Source organism: Humulus lupulus, chromosome 7 (assembly GCF_963169125.1).
Source record: "Humulus lupulus chromosome 7, drHumLupu1.1, whole genome shotgun sequence".
Taxonomy (NCBI): domain Eukaryota; kingdom Viridiplantae; phylum Streptophyta; class Magnoliopsida; order Rosales; family Cannabaceae; genus Humulus; species Humulus lupulus.
In genome coordinates this window covers 108,722,737-108,746,485 of record NC_084799.1, presented here as the reverse complement: position 1 = coordinate 108,746,485, position 23,749 = coordinate 108,722,737, and the positions used below count along the sequence as shown (strand labels likewise).

The window sequence follows — 23,749 nt, the reverse complement described above, 5'->3', positions numbered from 1 at the left end:
GTTTAGTTGAGTTTTTGGAGCAGGTTTTTGATAGGTTTTGATGCTAAAACTGGGCTAGAACCTTTGTGGTGATAATCTAGAATTGCTAGTTTGGTTTTGGGTGAATTGGTTTGAAGAAAATGTAAGAAAAGGATGGAGATTTCTGGGTTTGGAGGCGAGGGCTGCGGCCCTAAGAGGGGCATGCCGCAGCCCGTGTGCGTGCACGGTCATGGGAGGCCATGATGTTGGATGCGCGTCGCGGCCCGTGCATGCTTCAGGAAGGTGCTAGCCTCTGTTTCGAGGCTAGCCGCGGCGCTTGTGGGTAGGGACGCGGCTCTTAGTGCCAGTTTGTGTTTTAAAGTGTGTTTAGGCTTGGGAACTCAAAAGTTAAGGCTCAGGATGGATTTTATCACCCAGATTGATAGAATTCAAGGTCCCAGAGATTAGAGATATGGCTCAAAGTTATTTGGTGGATTAGAACCTGATGGATGGATATTTTTAATGTGTTGTGACTAGGGTTTCGGCAAGGCTCAAGTTAGAGGGCTGTGCTCGAGATATCGGTTCTCGGAGAGCTCGGGATGCAAGTAACAAAACCCCTGTCTCCATAGAGCTTGTATGCAGGGCTGAGCCCCAATATGTCTAAATTGCAGGGCGTAGCCCTTTGGTTGAATTTGTTATTATTCAGTATTTGTTTATTATGCTATGAATGTTATTGTGTAAATGTTCGGCAAGAGCCGGGAATGGCGCAGGCCGAGGTCGACAGGGGCCGGGTACGGCATTAGGCACATTGAGTGCAAGGCCGAGTACGGCAAGGGGCCGAGAGCAGCGTCAAGCATGTGGAGTGTGAGTTGCCAGGGTGGGACCCTAAGGGATACCTGGGATATCCTCATGATGTGGACCGCAAACCCAAGGCCTGGTAAAGCGCTTGGGACGGCTTGGCCGTATGTGTTTAGCCTATCGATGGTTTGTTTATTTGCTGTGTGTTTATTTTGCATATGTTATCTGTTTGTGGGTTTTCTTGTTGGGCTTCGGCTCACGGGTGCTCTGTGCTACAGGTAAGGGCAAGGAGAAAGCCAACCAACCATGAGTGTAGCAAGCATGAAGTGGCGTGTACATGTTTGGCCTGCCTGGCTGCCACAGCTAGTGGATTTTGGGAGATGATTGTAATTAAATCTAGATTTTGTCGTTTAGCTGACTTGGTTGTACTTATATGATGTAAATATTTATAAACAGTGTTTTGGGATCCCAAGTGTTAAACTTTTATGAATTTCAATGAAAAAGAGTTATTTTCTAAAGTTTCTACCTTGTTTACGATTTAGTTTCACTTTTACTCTAAAAGCCTCGATTAGCGAGTGATTGCACGATTTTAAACTCACTTAGTAACGGCTCTAAGGTAGTAGAGTGTTACATCTCAGTAATGTAGAATGGGGAACACAGTGAGTAAATGTTAACACCACGGTCAATGGCTACAGCCACTGCATGAACACAAGGAATCTCTATAATCTGAAACATTCCACAGGAGCATGATTTGGTCATCAAATTCACCTCACCATCACCATCTGGGTCTACCACATGAAATTTGACCTGTCCAAGAGTGTGGACTTTCAAGTACCTTGCATCAGTTGCAATACCTGCCAAATCTTTCTCCATTAATGGTGATTATTTGGATGTGCACTTCTCTACCTCATCACAACGCCCAACAAACCATGACTGAGTTGTGAAACGGATGAATTCTACAAAAGTAGTGACTAAGAAGGTTCTTGCGGCTCTAGTTTTTTTGTTGAAGCTTTCAACGTAGTTGCTTATCATTATATTGTATTGATTCCCAGGAAAGTAAGCATGAGTCTTGTAACTCCCTATTGCCTTAGAGTCATTACTAAGTGAGTTTAAAACATACAATTAACTCTCTAATCGAGGTTTTAAGTCAAAAGTGTAATTAAACCATAAACAGAGTCTTATACGTTGGAAATAATACCATTCATTGAAAATCATAAAGCATTTAATATTTGGGATCCCAAAATACTGTTTAGAAATATTTACAACTCAAAAATATAACTAAAGTCGACTAAACGACAAAATCTAGGTTTAGTACAATCATCTCCCAAAAATACCCTTGGTCGTGGCAGCCAGGCAGGCCAAACATGTATGTGCCGCTTCACACTCTCTGTACTCATGGTTGGTCGACTTTCCCCTTGCCCTTACCTGCACCATAGAGCACTCGTGAGCCGAAGCCCAGCAAGAAAACCCTCACAAGCAGATAACATATGCATATTTAACATTCAACATGTAATGAAGCCGCCAATAGGCTAAACATGTACGGCTTTGTCGTCCCAGGCGCTTTACCAGGCCCTGGGTTCGCGGTCTACACCATGAGGACATCCAGGTATCCATTAGGGTCTAGCCCTGGCAACTAGCACTCCACGTGCTAAATGCTGCTCCGACCCGTTGCTGTACTCGGCCTTCGCCATTCCCGGCCCTCGCCATTCCTGGCCTTCGCTGTTCCCAGCCCTCGTCGTTCTCGGCCTTCGCCGTTCCCGGCCCTCGCCGTTCTCAGCCTTCGCCGTTCTCGGCCCTTGCCGTTCATTCACATATATGCACTCATAGCACAATTAAACAAATACTTAAACATGAATAAGCACAATCAATGGGGCTATGCCCTGCAACACAATCATTTAGGGTCGTGCCCTGCAACACAAACTATAGGGCCTCCCCCTGCTCTACGGGTACAACAGTTTTCTTACCTGTGTCCCAAGCTTTTCAAGCACCGATGTCCCGAGCACAGTCCCCTAGTACGAGCCTCGCTGGAACCCTAGTCACAACGCATCAACAATATCCATCCATCAAGTTCTAACCCATTAAATAACTATGGATCATAATTCTAGTCTCTAGGACCTTGAATTCTATCAATCCGGGTGATAAAATTCATCCCGAGCCTTAGCTTTTGGATTCCTGAGCCTAAAACCTCCTTAAAGCCCAAAAGCACACTAAGCGTCACGGCCCCATGAACCTATGTCACAGCCCCACGCTCAACCAGAGGCCCAACCTCATTTTTGACCACACGGGTCGCGGCCCTGCCCGTAGGGCGCCGCGTGCGCGCCCCTGTTTTCAGGTCCCCAAGATGTTCTAATGGGCCTCGGCTCAGCAAGAACAATTCTGCGACCCTACCCCTCGTACCCTGAAAAACCCTCCATTTTCTCTACCAAAACCAAGCCAATTACCCCTGAGATCAGTCTAACAACTTAATTTAATCATCCCAGAAGTTCCACTATGATTCCAGCAGCAAAACCTAATAATCTCTAGCTTTAAAACTCATCAAACCCAAAATTCAATCTTCAAATTCAACACCTCAAAAGAACTTGAAACCCAGCCAATAATCACAGAAGTAAATAACTAAAATCACAGTTTAATGCTTACCTTAGCTTTGCTTGAATCTAAAAATTGATGTTGAATAATTCTCCAAGTTTTAGAGCTCCAATCCCTAGCTTGATCCTCAAAATTCCCTTTGGTATGACTTAGAGAAGAATGAGAGAGAAGAGAGGATGCTTGGGTCGGTTTAGAGAATTCCGAATGTTTCTTATGTTTTGTTTTAGTTAACTTAGTCTCTAAGGTTACCTCAAGGCTCGGGGTACCAAAAACGTCCCCGAGGGAAAAATGGTAATTTTCCCCGATATTCCCTCCTAAACGTTGTAACTTCAAATATATCTCCAAATATTTATTTTCATAACTCGATAACCCCATAAAACGTCCAATGCCCGAAATATTCCTCGACTCACCCTGAGTCGGGTATTCGACCCCATTGTGACTTTCTAGCTAACCGCTCCCTAAGACTGTCTCGGATCGTGCTAGGGGTGTGCACGGTGTGGTTTGGGCGGTTTGAACACTTTTTAATACACCATGCCACAAGTGCAGTGTAGTAGCTAGAACACACCGTGCGGTGTGATTTTGTTGCACCAAACCGACCAAACCAAACCATTTGTTGCGATGTGGTTTGGGTGGTTTTCCACGGTGTAAGTGTGTTAAAAAATATGTGTGAGATAGAGATGATGATAGAGAGGAGGCGCAAATGATATGAGAGAGGAAAGAGTTGTTGTCGTGTATGATGTGTTAGAGAATAAGGTTATATCCTAATTTAAGTAGGCTCCTAATTTAAGTGGACTCCTAGTTTCAGATTGGGTTACTAAAACATTGTAAATATGTAAAGTTTAATTTTTTTTTAACATATTTGTAAGTATACGGTGCGGTGTGGTGCAAACCAAAATTTCACACCGCCAAACCACGCATCGCACCGCACTGCGCAGTTTAGCTAAGATACAAACCATACCGAACTATTCCACATTTGACACCGCAGTTTGTGGTGTAGTATGGTGCGTGCGGTCGGTCGTCGCGGTTTTCCGGTTTAGATGCTCACCCCTAGATCGTGCAACACAAATATATCACAAGCATATATCACAATTATTACATTTATGCCCTCAACGGGCTAAAATTACAAACATGCCCCTAATAACCAGATGGGGCCCACATGCATATTTAATTCATCTAACACATGCATATGTAATCACATATTCCTCAAAATTTACATATAATAACAATAAATCACTTATTGCCCTCCAGACACACTAATCAAGGCCATAAGCCTTATTAGCTAATTTGGGACGCTACAACTATCCCCTCCTTTACAGAAATTTCATCCTCGAAATTACCTGAACAACTCAGGATACCGCTCTCGCATATCTGATTCAAGTTCCCACATCACCTCCTCAACCTTGCTGTTCCTCCACAGCACTTTCACCAAGGCGATGGTCTTGCTCCGCAAGACTTTATCCTTCCGGTCAAGAATCTGAATCGGCTTCTACTCATAAGACAAATCCTGGTCCAGCTCCAAATTCTCGTAACTCAGAACATGCATCGAATCTGATATATACTTCTGGAGCATAGACACGTGAAAAACATCATGAACCCCTGATAAGGCTGGAGGCATCGCCAACTTGTAAGCTACCTCTCCAACCCATTCCAGAATCTCAAAGGGGCCAACAAACCTAGGGCTCAGCTTGCCCCGAACACCAAACCGTTTCACTCCCCTCAAAGGTGAAACCCTAAGAAACACATGGTCACCAACCTGAAACTCTACGCTCCTGCGTCTCAAGTCCGAGTAACTCTTCTGATGACTCTAGGAGGCGAGCATTTGAGTTTTAATCTTGTCAATCACCTCATTGGTCCTCTGAACCATCTCAAGACCCAAATATCTCCTCTCACCCATCTCCTCCCAATGGATAGGTGATCTGCACTTCCTCCCATAAAGCATCTCATACGGAGCCACTCCGATCGTCGTCTGATAACTGTTATTGTACGAGAACTCAATCAAAGGGAGATACTTGCTCCAAGATCCCCCAAAATCTAGCACACAGGCTCGTAGCATGTCCTCCAGTATCTGAATCATCATCTAAGACTGTCCATCTGTCTGAGGATGATAAGCAGTACTAAACCGTAACTGCATGCCCGTAGCCTTCTGCAGACTCTCCCAAAACTTGGAGGTGAAGGTGGGGTCCCTGTCAGATACTATCGACCTCAGAGCCCCATGAAGTCGAAGAATTTCCTTCACATATAACTCGGCATACTGCTCCACAGTATAAGTCATCCTAACAGGTAAAAAGTGGGCGAACTTGGTATACCTATCCACAATCACCCACACTGAGTCATGCTGTCCCACGGTCTTCGGCAAACCAACCATGAATTCCATGGTGATATCTTCCCACTTAAACTCTAGAATCCCTAGAGGCTGCAACAACCCTGCTGGCCTCTGATGTTCAGCCTTGACCTACTGACAAGTTAAGCACTTGGCCACATAATCCACCACCTCCCTCCTCATGCCCGACCACCAATACAAAGCTCTCAAGTCTTGGTACATTTTCGTCGTACCTGGATGTAAAGAATAGGGAGTAGTATGCGATTCATCCAAGATCTTCCGCTGGATATCAGAATCCATCAGAATATAGATCCGACCCTTGTACTTCAGTAATCCCATCTCCGAGATAGAAAAGTCCTTAGCCGCTCCGACTAAGACATTCTCTCCATGCCCTCTCAACTGGGAATCCTTTCCCTGCGCCTCCCTGATCCTCTCAAGGAGTGTAGACTGGAGAGTGATGTTGGCTAACTAACCAACCACCAACTCTATACGCGCTTTAGTCATTTCCTCAGCTAGCTTATCAGATATCTGCCTTGAACTGAACAACTGTCCTGGGCCCTTCTGGCTCAATGCATCAGCCACTACATTAGCCTTCCCAGGATGGTATAGGATATCACAATCATAATCCTTTACCAACTCCAACCACCGTCTCTGGCGCATATTCAGATCCTTTTGAGTAAATAAGTACTTCAAACTCTTATGGTCGGTGTATATCTTGCATTTCTCACCATATAAATAATGTCTCCAAATCTTAAGTGCGAATACCACTGCTGCCAACTCCAGATCACGCGTGGGATATCTCTACTCATACTCCTTTAACTGTCTCGATGCATAGGCTATCACTTTACCAACTTGCATCAGCATACACCCTAAACCCTGTTTGGAAGCATCATAATAAACCACAAACTTCTCATTATCTGTTGGCAGACTCAACACTGGCGCGGTGATCAGTCGCTGCTTCAACTCCTTGAAACTGTTATCACATCTGTCTATCCAAACATACTTTTTCGTCTTCTTTGTTAATTCTATCAATGGCGTAGCTATCCTGGAGAACCCCTTAACAAATCGCCGATAATACCCTGCCAGTCCCAGAAAACTTCTAACTTCAGGAACACTGCTCGGTCTAGGCCAATCTCTCACTGCCTCAATCTTACTTGTGTCAACTAGAATCCCCTCCTTACTAACAATGTGGCCCAGAAATGTAACTTGTGGTAGCCAGAACTCGCACTTGCTGAACTTAGCATATAACCTATGCTCCCTCAACCACTGCAATACCAAACATAGATGCTGCTCATGCTCTGTCTCTGACTGAGAGTACACCAGGATGTCATCGATAAATACAATTACAAACTTGTCCAGATAATCCTTGAAAACCCTATTCATCATATCCATAAAAGTTGTCGGGGCATTGGTTAATTCAAAGGACATAACCAGGAATTCATAGTGTCCATACCTCGTGTGGAAAGTGGTCTTTGGTATGTCCTCTTCTTTAATCCTTAACTGATGGTAACCTGATCGGAGATCAATCTTGGAAAATACTGTCCTTCCCTGTAGCTGGTCAAATAAATCATCGATCCTAAGCAGTGGATACTTATTCTTAATGGTTAACTTGTTCAGCTCCCTGTAGTCAATACACATCCTAAGTGATCCATCTTTCTTCTTGACAAACAACACCGGAGCACCCCCATGGTGAGAAACTCGGTCTAATGAACCCCAAATCCAATAACTCCTGCAACTGAATCTTCAACTCCTTCAATTCCACCGGAGCCATTCTATAAGGTGTCCTAGATACTGGCTCTGCCCTTGGCGTCAACTCTATAACGAACTCAATCTCCCATTGCAGTGGCAACCCTGGTAAGTCTGCTGGAAATAAGTTTGGAAACTCACATACTAATCTGGTCTCACTCGGTCCAACCGATTCCACCCTAGAAGTATCTACAATATTCGCTAAGAATCCTATGCAACCTTCCTACATCAGGTCTCTAGCCTTTAGTGCTGAAATCATAGGTACTCGCGGTCCACTAACTGTCCCCACATATACAAAGGGTACCTCCCCTTCTGGTTCAAAAGTCACCATCCTGCGCTTGCAGTCAATCGTCACCCTATACTTCGATAACCAATCCATCCCTAGGATCATATCAAAGTCATCCATCGCAAGCTCAATCAGATCAATAGAAAACTCCCTACCATCTACCTCTACTGGCAAAGCTCTAATCCATCTCCTAGATACTACCAGTTCCCCAGTCGGCAGCAAAGTCTAAAAATCCTTAGCATACAAAACTCTAGGTCTACACAGCTGATCTATCACTCTAGTAGATACAAATGAATGAGTAGCTCCTGAATCAATCAATGAAGTACAAGAAAACCCAACACTAGAAATCTGACCTATCATAACGGAGGGGCTAGCCTCCGCCTCAGTCTAAGTCAAAGTAAACACCCTGGCAGGAGCGAGACTGTCGCCCTGCTTCAGCTCCTTTTTCCTGGATTGTGGACAGTCCTTCTTCAGATGATTGGCACTCCCACAGATAAAGCAGGCCCTAATCCTGCACTCACCCTGATGTCGTCGTCTACATCGTGGACACACTGGAAAACTCCTCCAGATGTCACCTCCGTTCTGACGGCCACTAAAAGCACCCCGTGCTCTCCTATCCGAGCTAGAAGGAACAAAAGTATCTGGGGCCTTTCTCTTCTGCTCACTAGAGCCACTTCCCTAATTGGATCCAATAAAATGAGGCACCGTCCTCCTGGCATCGCGCCTAACTGCGCTCTCTCTCCAAATCTGATCCTCGCCCCCCTCAACTGTAAGGGCCTTGTCCACAACCTAAGCATAAGTAGTAGTCTCTGGATCTAAAGTAATCTTCACATCACGGGCGATCATAACATTCAACCCCCGTACAAATCTGTCTCTTCTTTCCGCATCAGTCGACACCAAATCCAGCGCGAACTTCGCCAATCGGTCAAATTTTAGGGAACACTCAGTAACTATCAACCGGTTCTGAGTCAGGTTGATGAACTCGTCAACCTTTGCAGCTCAGACTGCTACACTGTAGTATTTCTCGTTAAAGATGTTCCTGAACTCTTCCCAAGTCATCACTGCCACATTCCTTCTCTGAGCTACTGCATCCCACCAGATGCGGGCATCTTCTTTGAACATGTAACTAGCACAAGCTACCCTCTCGTTCCCTTCAACCCTCATAAAATCCAGAATAGAGGAAATCATATTCATCCACTGCTCTGCCGCAGTGGGTCTGGTCCACCCTCAAAGGTGGGAGGATGCTGTTTAATAGAACCTCTCATACAAAGGTTCCCACCTGTTCTCCATAACAGGCTGAATTGGCACTGGCGTCACAGCGTGCTGAACTGACAACCCCGTGGCCTGAGAAGGGGCCAGCTGCCTCAACTGTCGAAGTTCTTCCTCTGTTCGTTGCAACCTTACTTCCATTTTAGCAAACATCTGTTGCCAATTCTGTGGGGTAGGTGGAGGGTCTTGACCCTGGTTGTCATCCCCGGCCCTCCTGTCACGGAGTCTCGATGATTGTCAAGGCATCTCAACAAATATGCCTGTAATCAACGACACTGCTCATCAGGCATGATAACAACATCCAAAACCACCTCCCAATCTCATCAACCAACCATAATAACAATCGACAAAACATATAAATAGCATATAACACTCAACGGGCCATGCCCTGGCATCATGCATATGTTAACTCATTCATCACACTCTATATAAAATAAGCAGGCAAAAAGAGCATTAAGCACATATTCAGCATATAAGTCAATTATTACCAACCAACCCTGAGTCGAGCTTGTCACTGACAGCGAGTGTACATGTTCGGTCAATCTCCAAGAACCATAAACCTTGGATCGCTCTGATATCAAGTTGTAGCGCCCTACTGCCTTAGAGCCATTACTAAGTGAGTTTAAAACGTGCAATTAACTCGCTAATCGAGGTTTTAAGTCAAAAGTGTAATTAAACCATAAACAGAGTCTTATACGTTGGAAATAATACCATTCATTGAAAATCATAAAGCGTTTAACATTTGGGATCCCAAAATACTGTTTAGAAATATTTACAACTAAAAAATATAACTAAAGTCGACTAAACAACAAAATCTAGGTTTAGTACAATCATCTCCCAAAAATACCACTGGCCGTGGCAGCCAGGCAGGCCAAACATGTACGCGCCGCTTCACGCTCTTCGTACTCATGGTTGGTCGACTTTCCCCTTGCCCTTACCTGCACTATAGAGCACCCATGAGTCGAAGCCCAGCAAGAAAACCCTCACAAGAAGATAACATATGCATATTTAACATTCAACATGTAATCAAGCCACCAATAGGCTAAACACATACGACCATGTCGTCCCAAGCGCTTTACCAAGCCCTGGGTTCGCGGTCTACACCGTAAGGATATCCCAGGTATCCATTAGGGTCTCACCCTAGCAACTCGCACTCCGCGTGCTAAACGCTGCCCCCGGCCCGTTGCCGTACTCAGCCTTGCCGTTCTCGGCCTTCGCCGTTCCTGACCCTTGCCGTTCATTCACATATATGCATACATAGCATAATTAAACAAATACTTAAACATGAATAAGCACAATCAATGGGGCTACGCCTTGCAACACAATCATTTAGGGTCATGCCCTGCAACACAAACTATAAGGCCTCGCCCTGCTCTACGGGTACATCAGTTTTCTTACCTGTGTCCCGAGCTTTTCAAGCACCGATGTCCCGAGCACAGTCCCCTAGTCTGAGCCTCGCTAGAACCCTAGTCACAACGCATCAACAATATCCATCCACAAGTTCTAACCCATTAAATAACTTTGGATCATAATTCTAGTCTCCGGGACCTTGAATTCTATCAATCCGGGTGATAAAATTCATCCCGAGCCTTGCCTTTTGGATTCTTGAGCCTAAAACCTCCTTAAAGCCCAAAAGCACACTAAGCGCCGCAGCCCATGAACCTATGCTGCAGCCCCACGCTCAACTAGAGGCCCAGCCTCATTTTTGCCCACACGAGCCGCGACCCTACCCGTAGGGCGTCGTGACGCACCCCTGTTTTCAGGTCGCCCAGATGTTCTAAAGGGCTGCGGCTCAGCAAGAACAATGCTGCGGCCCGACCCCTCGAACCCAGAAAAATCCTCCATTTTCTCTACCAAAACCAAGCCAATTACCCCTAAGATCAGTCTAACAACTTAATTTAATCATCTCAGAAGTTCCACTATGATTCTAGCAGCAATCTCTAGCTTTAAAACTCATCAAACCCAAATTTCAATCTTCAAATTCAACATCTCAAAAGAACTTGAAACCCAACCAATAAATCACAGAAGTAAATAACTAAAATCCCAGTTTAATGCTTACCTTAGCTTTTCTTGAATCCACAAATTGATACTGAACAATTCTCCAAGTTTTAGAGCTCCAATCCCTAGCTTGATCCTCAAAATTCCCCTTGGTATGACTTAGAGAAGAATGAGAGAGAAGAGAGGATGCTTGGGTCGGTTTAGAGAATTCTGAATGTTTCTTATGTTTTGTTTTAGTTAACTTAGTCTCTAAGGTTGCCTCAAGGCTCGGGGTACCAAAAACGTCACCGAGGGCAAATTGTAAATTTCCCCAATATTCCCTCCTAAACGTTGTAACTTCAAATATATCTCCAAATATTTATTTTCATAACCCGATAACCCCATAAAACATCCAATGCCCGAAATACCCCTCGACTCGCCCTGAGTCGGGTATTCGACCCCATTGTGACTTTCTAGCTAACCACTCCCTAGGACTGTCTCGGATCGTGCAACACAGATATATCACAATTATTACATTTATGCCCTCAGCAGGCTAAAATTACAAACATGCCCCTAATAACCAGATGGGGCCCACATGCATATTTAATTCACCTAAACAGGCATCTCTAATCACATATTCCTCAAAATTTACATATAATAACAATAAATCACTTATTACCCTCCAGGCACACTAATCAAGGCCTTAAGCCTTATTAGCTAATTTGGGACGCTACAAGTCCACTTATCAAAGCCAATACCCTTGAGATATTGACCTATGGCAGGATCCATTTGCTTTATATTGTTAAAGAACCTGTGAAATTTTGACTTCCGAATTGCATATGCCACATTCCACATCTCTGTGTGATAGTGACCAGTCTTGAACTTAGTGATTACATTCATACTGATATGATGGTAGCATGCACCGTGGTAGGCATCAGGGAAGATGACCTCAAGAGCATGCATAATGCTAGCATGCCTGTCTGATACAAAAGCCAGATTATCAACAACTCCAATGGCTTCCTTCCATTTCATCATGAAATACTTCCAAGAATTGTGATTCTCACTGTCCACCAACACAAACGCAATTGGATAAATGTGGCGATTCACATCTAATGCAACAACACACATGTAGCCACCATACCTTGTCTTTAAGAAAGTGCCATCCACACATATCACAGAACGACATGATGTAAATCCCCTTCTACAAACTCCAAGTGAGAAGAAGCAGTAAAGAAAGCAATCATCCTCTGTGACAAAATCAGTTATTGTACTTGGATTCTTTTGCTGCAGCATGTGCAAGTAAGAAGGTAACTTGGAGTAGGATTCTTCAGGTGTCCCCCTGACATAACTGAGTGCCTTCTCTCTACATCTCCATGCCTTCATATAACTCATATCGATCCAAAAAGATTTCTTCATATCCTCCTTTATGTTGTTTTCCATGTAGCTAGTGCATCAATAACATATTTGTTCTTGATAAGGTGCCCAATGACCCAAGGTGCTGCTTGAAGGTGTTCTTTCTATTGCACTCTTAGTGAGCACGCATGTACACTATTTTAAACAATGATCTCAAACATGGAAGACCACACTACTTTCTTCCCTCTTAGTCTCCAACCACAGTCAGGATCCTTTCAGGTGATATACCACACATCAGCACTAGGCTTCTTCACCACAAACTTAAAATTATTCTTCATTGCGAAGAGAGCCGCTTTGGTTTTCAAATCCATCTTGTTCTCAAAAGTCTTCTCAAGGTGTATTTCTCCCAACAGTGCACCGGAATAGGAGGTATGTGATCGAGCAGAGGTCGTAATATCTTCTTTCGTAAACATGAGAGCACTCCATCTTTTGTGATCTTTTGTTGAAAATATTGGAGCATTTCCTTTTGTTCCACCAGGACGACTAGAGTTGGTCTCAGGTGCCTAGAGTCCTTGACTTGGTAGGTTCGCCCGTGCAATAGGACGTACTGCCTGTTCTTGTACTTGTTCGACTTGCAAATCATCAGACTTATCAATTGACACTTCTGCACTATAATATGCCTCTGAATCGTACCTTGACCCCTCATTAAATTCAGCTACTGGATCGTCATTCACATAGGGGTCGTATTCATACTGGTTTTCCCTCAGGTCACCAATAGGACCTCCCACATGATCTCCCTCAAGTCCAACAGTACCCACAGGATCAATACCTACAATACCCACAGGTGCATCCACGAGATCTCTTTCTGGAACAAAAGTACTCACCTCACTACGAACTTTATTAACACTGGAACCGAGAGTGGAATATGGATCTAAAATGATAATCTTCTTAACAGGAGTGACACACAAGGCAATCCTTTCTTTTGCTGTTACTCCGAAGAATGCACGGACACCAAGATCACTTTCAACATGAACAGGTTTAAATGGTTGGTCACCACATGTGTAAGGAACCTCCAATTTCAACCCATACATCTTTTTATCAACATGAAGTTCCTTATGCAATATGTCAAGAAGTTGCAAGTACGTTACATCATTCTCCATTGGTATCACTATGCATTAAGCATCCTTAAAAATCCACTTCCTCCCTTCTATTTCTCAAACACCATTGTAAGATACAAAAACGTAAACAATGGAACTCGTGATGAAAAAAAAAACAAAAAAAAGTTGTTAAAAAAATAGTATTTTTTTTCCAGGTTTTAAAAAGAAATCTATCAAGCTCTATCGAGCTGTAATCGAACTTACGTTGAGCTCTATCGAGCTTCTATCGATCCTACATTGAGCAACACGTTTTTAAACTGAACATAACCCTAACCAAACATTTCATCGAGCTCCTATCGAGCACTAATTGAGCATCATCGAGCACCATATATCGAGTCACAATCGAGCAGCATCGAGAATTTAACAGAACCTACACCATCTGCATATTATCGAGCCCCTATCAAGCTCCCATCGAGCACATATCGAGAAACTACTAAACCAAATAGTCTAGAGTCCAATCAAACCCATATCAAGTTCCTATCGAGCACCATCGAGAAATAAATTCTTTACCTATCGAGCTATCATCGAGTCAATATCGAGCAGCATCGAGCTCACAACTTAACCGTCTTCTACATAGTATTGAGCACCTATCGAGCTGTTATCAAGCTCCTATCGAGCAAAAATGTTGTAGAAAACGCAGAAAATCCAAAAAAACGCATATCACGAAATCTATCTAACAAACCGAAAATACACACCAATATGAGCTCAGATCTGTTTGAAATAGCCAACAAAAAAGTAAACAACCAATACCTAACACAAAAAAATGAGAAATCTTCTTACCCGTGGTTTTTCTCATTCAAAATTACTCAAAATGGATGTTGCATTTGATATGATCTTTACAAAGACAATAGAGATGGCTAACACGATTTCAGTAAGAAATTAGGTACAAACCGTGAGTTTTGGTGATGGTTTTGTGAGAGAGAAAGAGAGAGAGGAAGATAGGGTTTTGATGTTCTTGATATAATGGGAATGATATTTTGGGTATACGAGTAATGTATAGCATCAAAATGAAAGAATGAATAATAGTACTGTTTTTTTATAATTGTAGAGACTATTAAGCATATATAGTGAAAGTATAATTAGTAAGTATTTTTGTAGCTAAATTTTTTACTTTAGATATTTACATGTATGCCCAAATTTTTCTATAAAGAAAATTATAATTCATATATGAATATTCAATTATATCTTGATAAAATAAATAAATAAATAAATGTTGGTTTGGGTCGGTGGCTTTTTGTGCCTTTCGGTTTAAAATTTATAAGAAGCTTAAATCGAATTATACTGGTGGTCTGGTCATAGACACACACTACAACGGCCATGGAAGGAGGTGCGAGGGAAAAGGGTTCTTCGCCTCCATTGAAGCCCCGCTCCAAGTTCTCCGTCTACCAGAACCCAGCCTTCTCCGCTGCACTCACTGCCAACAGTCTCCAGCCTTCCAAATCTACTCTCCTCCGCTTCTTCTCTCTCTCCTCCGCCTCCGCTCTCGCTCTCCTCGCCATTTTTTCCAGGTGCTCATCAACTTCTTCTTTCTGTCTTTGGCTAAGTTCACCGAAACTTTAGTTTTCTGAAGTAATGACTATCTTTATGTTCACATATGTACCCCCTAGTCTTTTTATGTCTGAAGACTAATGTGCATTAGGGTTTTACGAGGGTTTAAGAAAACTTTTATTTTTGGTAGTAATACATAATTGTTTGGGCATGTAAAGATTGAATCTTTTCGTTGTTTGCTATAGGCTTAGTTTTTTGATCGAGAGAAATAATCTTTTGGGCTTTCTTTCTTTTATCTTCCTAAATTAGAGTTTCAAACTAATAATATGCTTTTTTAGATGTTGGCTTATACCCATTGTTTTTGGTGTTAAATTTTTTGTGGCTAACGTAAATTTGTTGTGCTAAATTTGTTAAAGGGAATCTGGGCTTGTAAGCAATTTGAAGGTCAAGATTTTTTCACCACAGACATCCTGTAAGTTTATGAAAATTGATTTTCTGTGATTTGACTTGACCAATTTGTTTTCTGTAGTTTAAATCCTATTACAATAAGTGTTCTGTACGTGCTGTAGATTTATTTGTCAAATTAATAGAGACAGTTGTGGGTTGCGTATTTATTGGCACCACATTTGCGCTATTCAAAACCATATCACGGCGCCGAGCAACTGTTGGGATACTACCAGCTACTTCTTCCTTGAAGGAAACTAAGGATCAAGTGCAGCTTACAAATCGTCAATTAGGACTTTTGGGAATAAAGCCAAATGTTGGACAAACTGTATCCGGTTCTTCAAAAAAACCTCCCAAGTCTAAACCCTCTTCGGATGTCCTCGTTCCACTTCATCAGCCGATAACCACTCCCAATCATTCTGCTCGAAGCAGCACAGATAAGTTGAACTCCAGTGGGGGAAATAAGATGCGTCCTATCAGCAGCCCTTCCAAGTCACCAAGTTCATCATCTTCTTTGTATCTAGTTCCAGGATCCATCTCGCCTATGTCTTCTGTGCAAAATTCACCAGGTTTGGATTCACTGGTCTGTACACCCTGGTCTAGTAAGAGACACTCTACAAAAGAGATAACTTCAGAAGAAAAATTTGAACAATTCTTGGCAGATGTGGATGAGAAAATCACTGAATCGGCTGCAAAATTAGCTACTCCGCCACCAACCATCAGAGGCTTTGGTGTTGCCAGTCCAAACACCATTAGCACTTCAGCTAATACTTCTGGAACAGCGAGAAGCACACCATTGAGGTCTGTGAGGATGTCCCCAGGTTCCCAGAAGTTCAAAACTCCACCTAAGAAAGGAGAAGGTGAGCTTCCTCCGCCTATGTCCATGGAAGAATCTATTGCAACATTTGAGCACTTAGGCATCTATCCTCAAATTGAGCAATGGCGTGACCATCTTAGGCAGTGGTTTTCTTCTGCATTGCTTAATCCTCTTGTAAGCAAGATTGAAACCAGTCATATTCAGGTTTGCCATCATCACTATTCCTGTCTTGTTTGTCAACGATCATTTGCTCATCTTCTCCTTTTATAACTTTGGGCATTGGATAATTTGTGCTTGGTAAAAATGGTACATCTTTGATTACTTCTACTTCCTTCAGTTTGGTAAAAAGTAAATTGATCATAAATAATAATAAATATCTAACAGTTCCTTCCTTAGTAATTTTTATTGTGAAGATAACTTCGAAGAGTCAGTTTTTATAGTTAGGATAGGCAATATGGGAATCTCTGTAAAAACTGCACATATACTCCCATGCAGTGTGTATACGAGGTTTGCCCTATAATAGTGATGTATGGTATCAAGTGATTATTGCAAAAGCTGAAATTAAGTAAGATAGTCTTAGTAGCATCTGTCTTGTGCTTTTAATTACTTTCATTTTAAATCTGATTACTATAAAATGCTTGTCATAATAGGTAATGCAAGCAGCTGCTAAACTTGGTGTGTCAATCACAATTAGTCAAGTGGGTAGTGACTTACCTTCTAGTGGATCTGCTACTGTGTCATTGGTTGATAGGAGTAAAGAATGGCAACCAGCTGTGACTCTTGACGAAGATGGACTTCTGCATCAGCTACGAGCTACTCTCCTCCAGGCTATTGATGCATCCACACGTACATATTGTTGAATTTCATTTTAGACATTTCCGGACTAATTTACATTTATAGATTTTGCTAATTGTGTCTTTTCTCATAACATGCAGCTAGATTACCTCAAGCCAGTCTGCAACAGTCCCCACAGCAGAATGCCTTAGTACCTGTAATGCAGGAGTGTGTGGACGCCATTTCTGAACACCAGAAGCTTCAAGCATTGATGAAAGGGGAATGGGTTAAAGGTTTGCTCCCCCAAAGTAGTGTTCGGGCAGATTATACAGTACAAAGAATTCGAGGTAATTAGAGTTTTTTATCACTCAATTTTTCATGCCTTTACATTTTTATTATAGCTGTAAACCTTCATCTAGTCTGTCTAACATAAACTGATCACCTGCCTGTGGGGTTTTCATAGAGCTTGCTGAAGGCACCTGCTTGAAGAATTACGAGTATCTTGGAAATGGAGAGGTTTATGATAAGAAGAACAAGAAATGGACTCCAGAGCTTCCAACTGATTCTCACTTGCTCTTGTATTTATTTTGTGCTTTTCTTGAGCATCCTAAGTGGATGTTACATGTAGATCCCTCATCTTATGCTGGAGTCCAATCTAGCAAAAATCCCTTATTATTGGGAGTTCTACCTCCAAAGGAAAGTTTTCCTGAGAAGTACATTGCTGTTGTACCAGGAGTCCCTTCTGTTCTTCACCCTGGTGCTTGTATACTGGTTGTTGGAAGGCAAAGCCCTCCAACTTTTGCCTTGTACTGGGATAAAAAGTTGCAGTTTTCACTCCAGGTTGGCAAATTAATTGCACATTATACCCTTTTGTATATCTATGATTTATTTTGCATCCCAAGGGGGTTTTGAAGTATTTGACTTCAAAAATCATTTAAAAATAGAACTCTCCAGGTAATACATATGCATATATGTTTGTGTATAAGTGTGTGATCATTCCATTATCACTGAATGCAAAAATGTTCTCTTTGCATCAATGCATGCTTTTCTGCAACTGTGAAATACATATTGGGCTTCTGTCTGGCTACTAGCAATATTTCACTTACTTGAAATAGTGTTTCTTCATTTGGTTGAAAAAGACAGTGGCATGATCTTTATTTTCAGGGAAGAACGGCATTGTGGGATTCCATCTTGCTCATGTGCCACAGGATTAAAGTTGGCTATGGAGGGGTTATCCGGGGCCTGCACCTTGGTTCGTCAGCCCTCAGCATCCTTGGTGTTCTTAATTCAGAGACTGAAAACTGAGATGTGCGGCTCCAATTTTGCTTGCAAGACATCAGCAACAAAGAATACATGTTTGGCTGAACGATGTCGCCTTATTTTGTGCTGAACTCGCTAAACCAACTAAAGGATCTCTTGAAATATGATAGGGCGGGGGTTGGCTTCGATACTGAAGCTGATTTGTGACGATGAGGATTTTAATGAAAAAGTAGAAGCATTGACCAATTTGTACAATCCTGTTACAGTACGTCTGTAAATTATTTGACCCTTTAAAAGAACACTAACGTAAGGGTGCCTGCATTTCACCTGTTAGTTTAGATGACTTTTTAATACGCTTTCCCCTGCTGAAAAAGGTCAATAGATTTTGCATTTCATTTTAGTAAAAGTTTAACCTACTAGATTGGGCAATGCTAGTTATTAATATTATGGAAAATATATATACACATTTTCTATTTTTATTTTATATCTATATTGGAGTGAAACTGTATATTAATAATATATATTGTATAAAGTATTTTTGGCAATGTAGTTCCTAAACTATTCATGATTTTTTATTAAAATAAAATATGTTTACAGATAGACATGGGAAATTTGTGACTAAAGTAACAAAATTTTAGTTTTTTTTTTATGTATAAATATTATTTTTTTTTGTGGTGAAAGTACCAAAACATTATATTTTCTTGTATTTCGGTATCAATCATTAAGTGATTTTTGAGTTTTGACTTGTTAATGGTCATGTGTCAACTAACAGTTGGTCTATGTTTGGTACTTCCACCACCAAAAAAATAAAGTTTTAATATTTAGTTATAAGTTAACACAAAGTTTAAGTATTTTAGCTACAAATTTCTCTTATTTATTTTGGAGAAGACAATAAATTTTAGGAATTATTTTTGAGAAATTTACACAGCACTATATTAACCCAAAAAATAACATATATATGATCACATGGAAAATTTTACATTTTTACGATCGGAATATATTTTTTTCTTTTTTACAGTATACGTAACACCTACTGATTCAAGTCATCCACCCATCCCAAGCATCTGAAGTCCCTTTTCTAGCCAGGTGGATATGGAACTTTCATGGTGTTGCTCGCACGTGGTGGAGATGGTGCGTCAGTGGGGAGTCTTCGGCGCTGTGGTTGTTCATTGACGATGAAAACGATGGTGGCACACATGGTATCCTCAACGGCGGTCTCCGATTGCTGGTGGTGTTGCTGTGAATGGAGGTGGAAGGAGAAGAAAATGAAAGAAAGAGGTGGAGAGAGGTGGCAATCACTTACATGGAAGAATACTCGCTAGTGTTTTACGGTGTGGCAATGTCGATAACATGATAAAGTTGGAGAAGAAGAAATCTTTCCCAATGTGTACACGACCAATCTTGCTTCCTTGGCTTCTTATAAACAGGTGATTGATGATGAATTTTTTGAAAAATGACTTCAAGGAACTCTGAAAAATGACTCCGGAGAACTCTGAAAGACGACCCCGATGAACTCTGGCTTCTCATTCAGTGAGAGTAACGAGAATGATCTCAAGCTCCCAACTGTCACAACATCCTCTCTTCATACCGAAATAGTAAGAAAGATCTGATGTGCTTAAAAAAAAACTTCATATAATAATGCCCCGAAACTGACCCACAACACAACGCCCATTCGCTTCGCGCGCAGGAAGGCAATGATATAGGGAGCTTAGTAGGCAGGGGCATCATTACCGCCCCTACCGTAGGAGCGTTTTCTAATTTCGGTACTTGAAGAAATTATAACTCAAATTTTTTATATGACAGTGTACGTGATAGTTATAATAGCCATTCCACCAATATTCGGGAACTTCTAAATAAATTATAGTGCCGAAATCAGAGTTTAAATAATATATTTTCCACGCGTATAAAAAAAATTTAGGCACTCGTGCAACTGACTGTTTGAACTCTGATTTCAGCATTGTAAATTATACGGAATTTTCTGAAAATTGGTGGGATGCCTATTGTAACTACAATGTACGTCATCATACAAAAACAATACGTTATAATTTCTCAAAGTGTCGAAAATAGAAAAATGCTCCTACGGTAGGGACAAAAGTGATGCCCCTACCTAAGAAAATTCCTATAAATATATGTTTATATGCATATATCCTAGGAAGGAAGATAGGAGAGGATGATGGGGATTGTGGTGTGTAAAAAGTGTGTGAATTGGAGTTTGAAAGAAAAAAAGAAAAGAAAAATAATAACAATTTTTTTCCTTTTTCAGCATTGCATTTTGTCGTATTAATATATATTGCTGTAGACGCGGTTTATCACCAACAGTAGATTTAGAAATTTAATAAGAGTATTAATGCTTATTTGCAAACCGTAATGAACTTATATGAACCTTTTCGTACACACACAATTTTACGTGGTTCAGTGGTTAAAATCCACTTAGTCCACGAGACAATATTATTGATCTCTCACAATTTCTGCAGAGTTTCAGTATTACAAAAAGGAAATCCTTTTTCCTGTCCATTATTCATGATATTTATAGTGGAATTTCCTAGACATGTTTGGGTAATTGTGTGCATAAATATGGTATACATTTAATACAGATAATTCCCATTTACATAGGGATATGATTGCCTAACAGAATATACTCTTGTTATCTCGGACAATAAATGTGCAATACAGCCTGGGCATTAATGAGCGTATAGAGTGCCTTCGAGTCTCTCGGGATCCTTCAGTATGCATCATGACCAGGTTTCCACGAGCTGAAATATTCATAGTGCCCTAAAGGGGATCCGGCAGCTACATGTCTCGAACTGGGCCATCATCCTAAGAGGCGACCTGCTAATTACCTGACTGTCGTGCTGCCAAGCCCCTAACTCGAGCTGCTCACATCATCATTAACTAGATGTTCTACTCGTATACTTTTTCCATGTATTCTTCAGCCAATTGTACCCCTAGCTGAGTGATTAAATTCGTGCTAGTTTTTAGGGTACAGCATTTGCCCCCTAAGCTCCTACTCAAGCTTGACGTCATCACTTTCTAACAGGCACAAGGCTTCTGTCATGTAAAGTCGTGCCTGCCTACTACTCGAGTGTTGAACACGTGGCTGTCTGTAATTGGCGTATGTTCGAGTTTCAAGGACCGTGACAACTGTCCTGTCAACTTTTTGTCGCCGCACGAGTCATTTAATCTTGGCCTTTGGATCTCGAGCTGACCTAATCGGATGGCCCAAATTAATTCCCAAAGTTTACGTATAAATAGGGAGATTAGACGTGAACCTTACCACCTTTGCATTCAAAAACTTTCCTTTCAGAAACAAAAATTCCCTTTTTCTCTCAAACTTTTTCCAAAAACCTTCATCGACCTTCAGTTTCTCAGAAGCTCTCAAGCTCCTGCCTGTGGACACATCAGCATTCTCATCAAACAAACGTATAAACTGTAAGTATTTCCTCATCTCATTTGAATATTTCATTTCTTTATTTTCCAGTGAGTTTTTTACTTCGAAAAACATTTCTTGTTCAGTATCGTTTTGTGTTCTGGTCATGTATGAGTTTAAATAGGGTTCGGTTTATGCTAAAAGAACGATACTAGACTTGTTTAGAAATAAGGTATTCGAAAACTGGGCAAATTTTCTGGGTTTTGCAAGAAAAATGTCATTGATGAATAGATCAGGATACCTGTTTGGATGTAGAGGTTGAGAGGATTTTTGGTTTGGCCCTGGGTAGCTTAAGGGTCACGATTCCTTAAGCGATTTTGCATTAAACCGCTTTCAAAAGAAAAGTAGTGGGTTTGACGGATCTGACACACAAATCCCAAAGTATAAGAGAACTTTCCGAATTCATAGTGCGTGGCCTAGGTCTACGCGTTGATGCTAGGACATATCTTAGCTTGTGTAAATTTTGAATCACAAAAAGTAAACCACTTAAACCCTCGGGTCACCGTACCTTTGTCGCCGTAGGTAGTAATTGTCCTAGGTCGCCACTAATAGGTGACTTTGTCGTTAGGCGAGCTAGATCATGGTCCCACCAAAGAAAAATGTCGCGAGCTCCTCTACTCAGAACAAGAATAAAGACAAGCAGATCGCGTCCGAATCTCCAATTCCTCACTTTGGCCCAGTGGTGGAGAGGGATATTGTTGTCGACCCTGACGCTTTTATTGAGGTCGAGCACATCGTATCTAGAATAATGTCGTAGGGGAAATGAAAAAAATACTGCTGAGCCATGGGATCAAGATGGGAACTGATGGCCACCTCGCTCGACCTCCGTTGGAAGGGGAGCGGTGCTGCGCCCCTCTTCAAGATGACTTTGGGGGCTTGGAGTGATGAGCACCTGAAGGCAGGTGCTTTCCTCCCATTAGATCAGTACTTCGCGAATTTTTTGAACTTCGTCGAATTGGCTCTGTTCCAGCTCCCCTCGAACTCGTATCAACTTTTGGCGGGGTTTCAATATCTGTTTCTGAGGCACGAGTGGGAGGTCCCCACCCCGACAGATATTATGTACTTTTTCTGCCTCAAAGCCAGTCCTGATCAGAAGGGGCGAGGTGACAACTTTTATTACCTCACTCGCTTCCCCAACTCGGCCTCCGTCATTGACCTCCCCAGCCACCCAAATGACTATAAAGACTAGTTCTTTATGTCAAATGGGTTCAAGAATTTCTATCATTGATACTTCAACCATCCTCGTAAGTCTCCTAACTTTCTAAATTCTGTATGCGAACTCTCTTATCATTTTCATTTTTTTTAGTTTAATCCTTCTAACTGAGTTCGTTCCTTGCCCAGCTATATTCAAGAGAGCAGAGCAGTCTGAGACCCTTGGGGATCAATACGAGAGATTGTCCCATCTTCCTTTGAAGGATGAGGACTTCCGTCAGGTAGTGAATGATGCTACCATTGTGGCCTGCAACCTGATCGGCAAAGGCCAAACGCTGGCTATCAGGACCCGAGGTCCACCTCCCGTTCTTCTTGAGCTTCCTCCTCTTCAATGAGTCCTGCCAGCCATTGAAGACATCGAGGAGGGAGAGGATGTGGCATTGGTGGTGTGCAAGAGGAAAGCTCCTGAAAATGATTTGGATCCTGATCTAGAGCGAGTTGCGTCTGGGGCAACAGCCGGCACTTCTGGCCAAGGTAGCCCATATAGAGAATTAGATCGGGCTGCTGCCCGTTTTAGGCTAATTTGCTTCAACCCCCATCGGCTCGTTAGTCGACATCCTACTAACCCGGACTTGAACACAACACTCCTCCAGTGTGTGGATCATCTGGTGATACACTATGATCATAGCTACCTAGATGCACCATTGTGGTGACAACACCCTCCACTTTATGTCCTCTATTTTTGAGAAATATGGGACAAATCGTAGGACATGGCCTTCCTTATGTAAGGTGTATTCTCCCCTAGCTTTAGGCAGTATGTAGATGAATCCAACCCAGAAGAAGAGCCTGAACCCCTTAGGACCCAGGGTGTAATAATTCTAGACTCTCCCCCACCTCCGGTAGTCCAGGAGTTAGAGGTTATACCTAGTCCAGTCCA

The 23,749-nt window shown here is 42.0% G+C and overlaps 1 protein-coding gene across 1 annotated transcript; it reads left to right on the top strand.

Moving 5' to 3' along the window:
- Window positions 1-14,727: 14,727 nt before the first annotated feature.
- On the top strand, window positions 14,728-18,652 carry LOC133788525 (uncharacterized). The gene is made up of 7 exons (XM_062226042.1): window positions 14,728-14,958; window positions 15,355-15,410; window positions 15,508-16,403; window positions 16,850-17,045; window positions 17,135-17,320; window positions 17,437-17,813; window positions 18,138-18,652. The coding sequence occupies exons 1-7, from the start codon at window positions 14,768-14,770 to the stop codon at window positions 18,276-18,278; spliced, it is 2,043 nt and encodes a 680-aa protein (XP_062082026.1). The 5' UTR covers window positions 14,728-14,767; the 3' UTR covers window positions 18,279-18,652.
- Window positions 18,653-23,749: the final 5,097 nt, after the last annotated feature.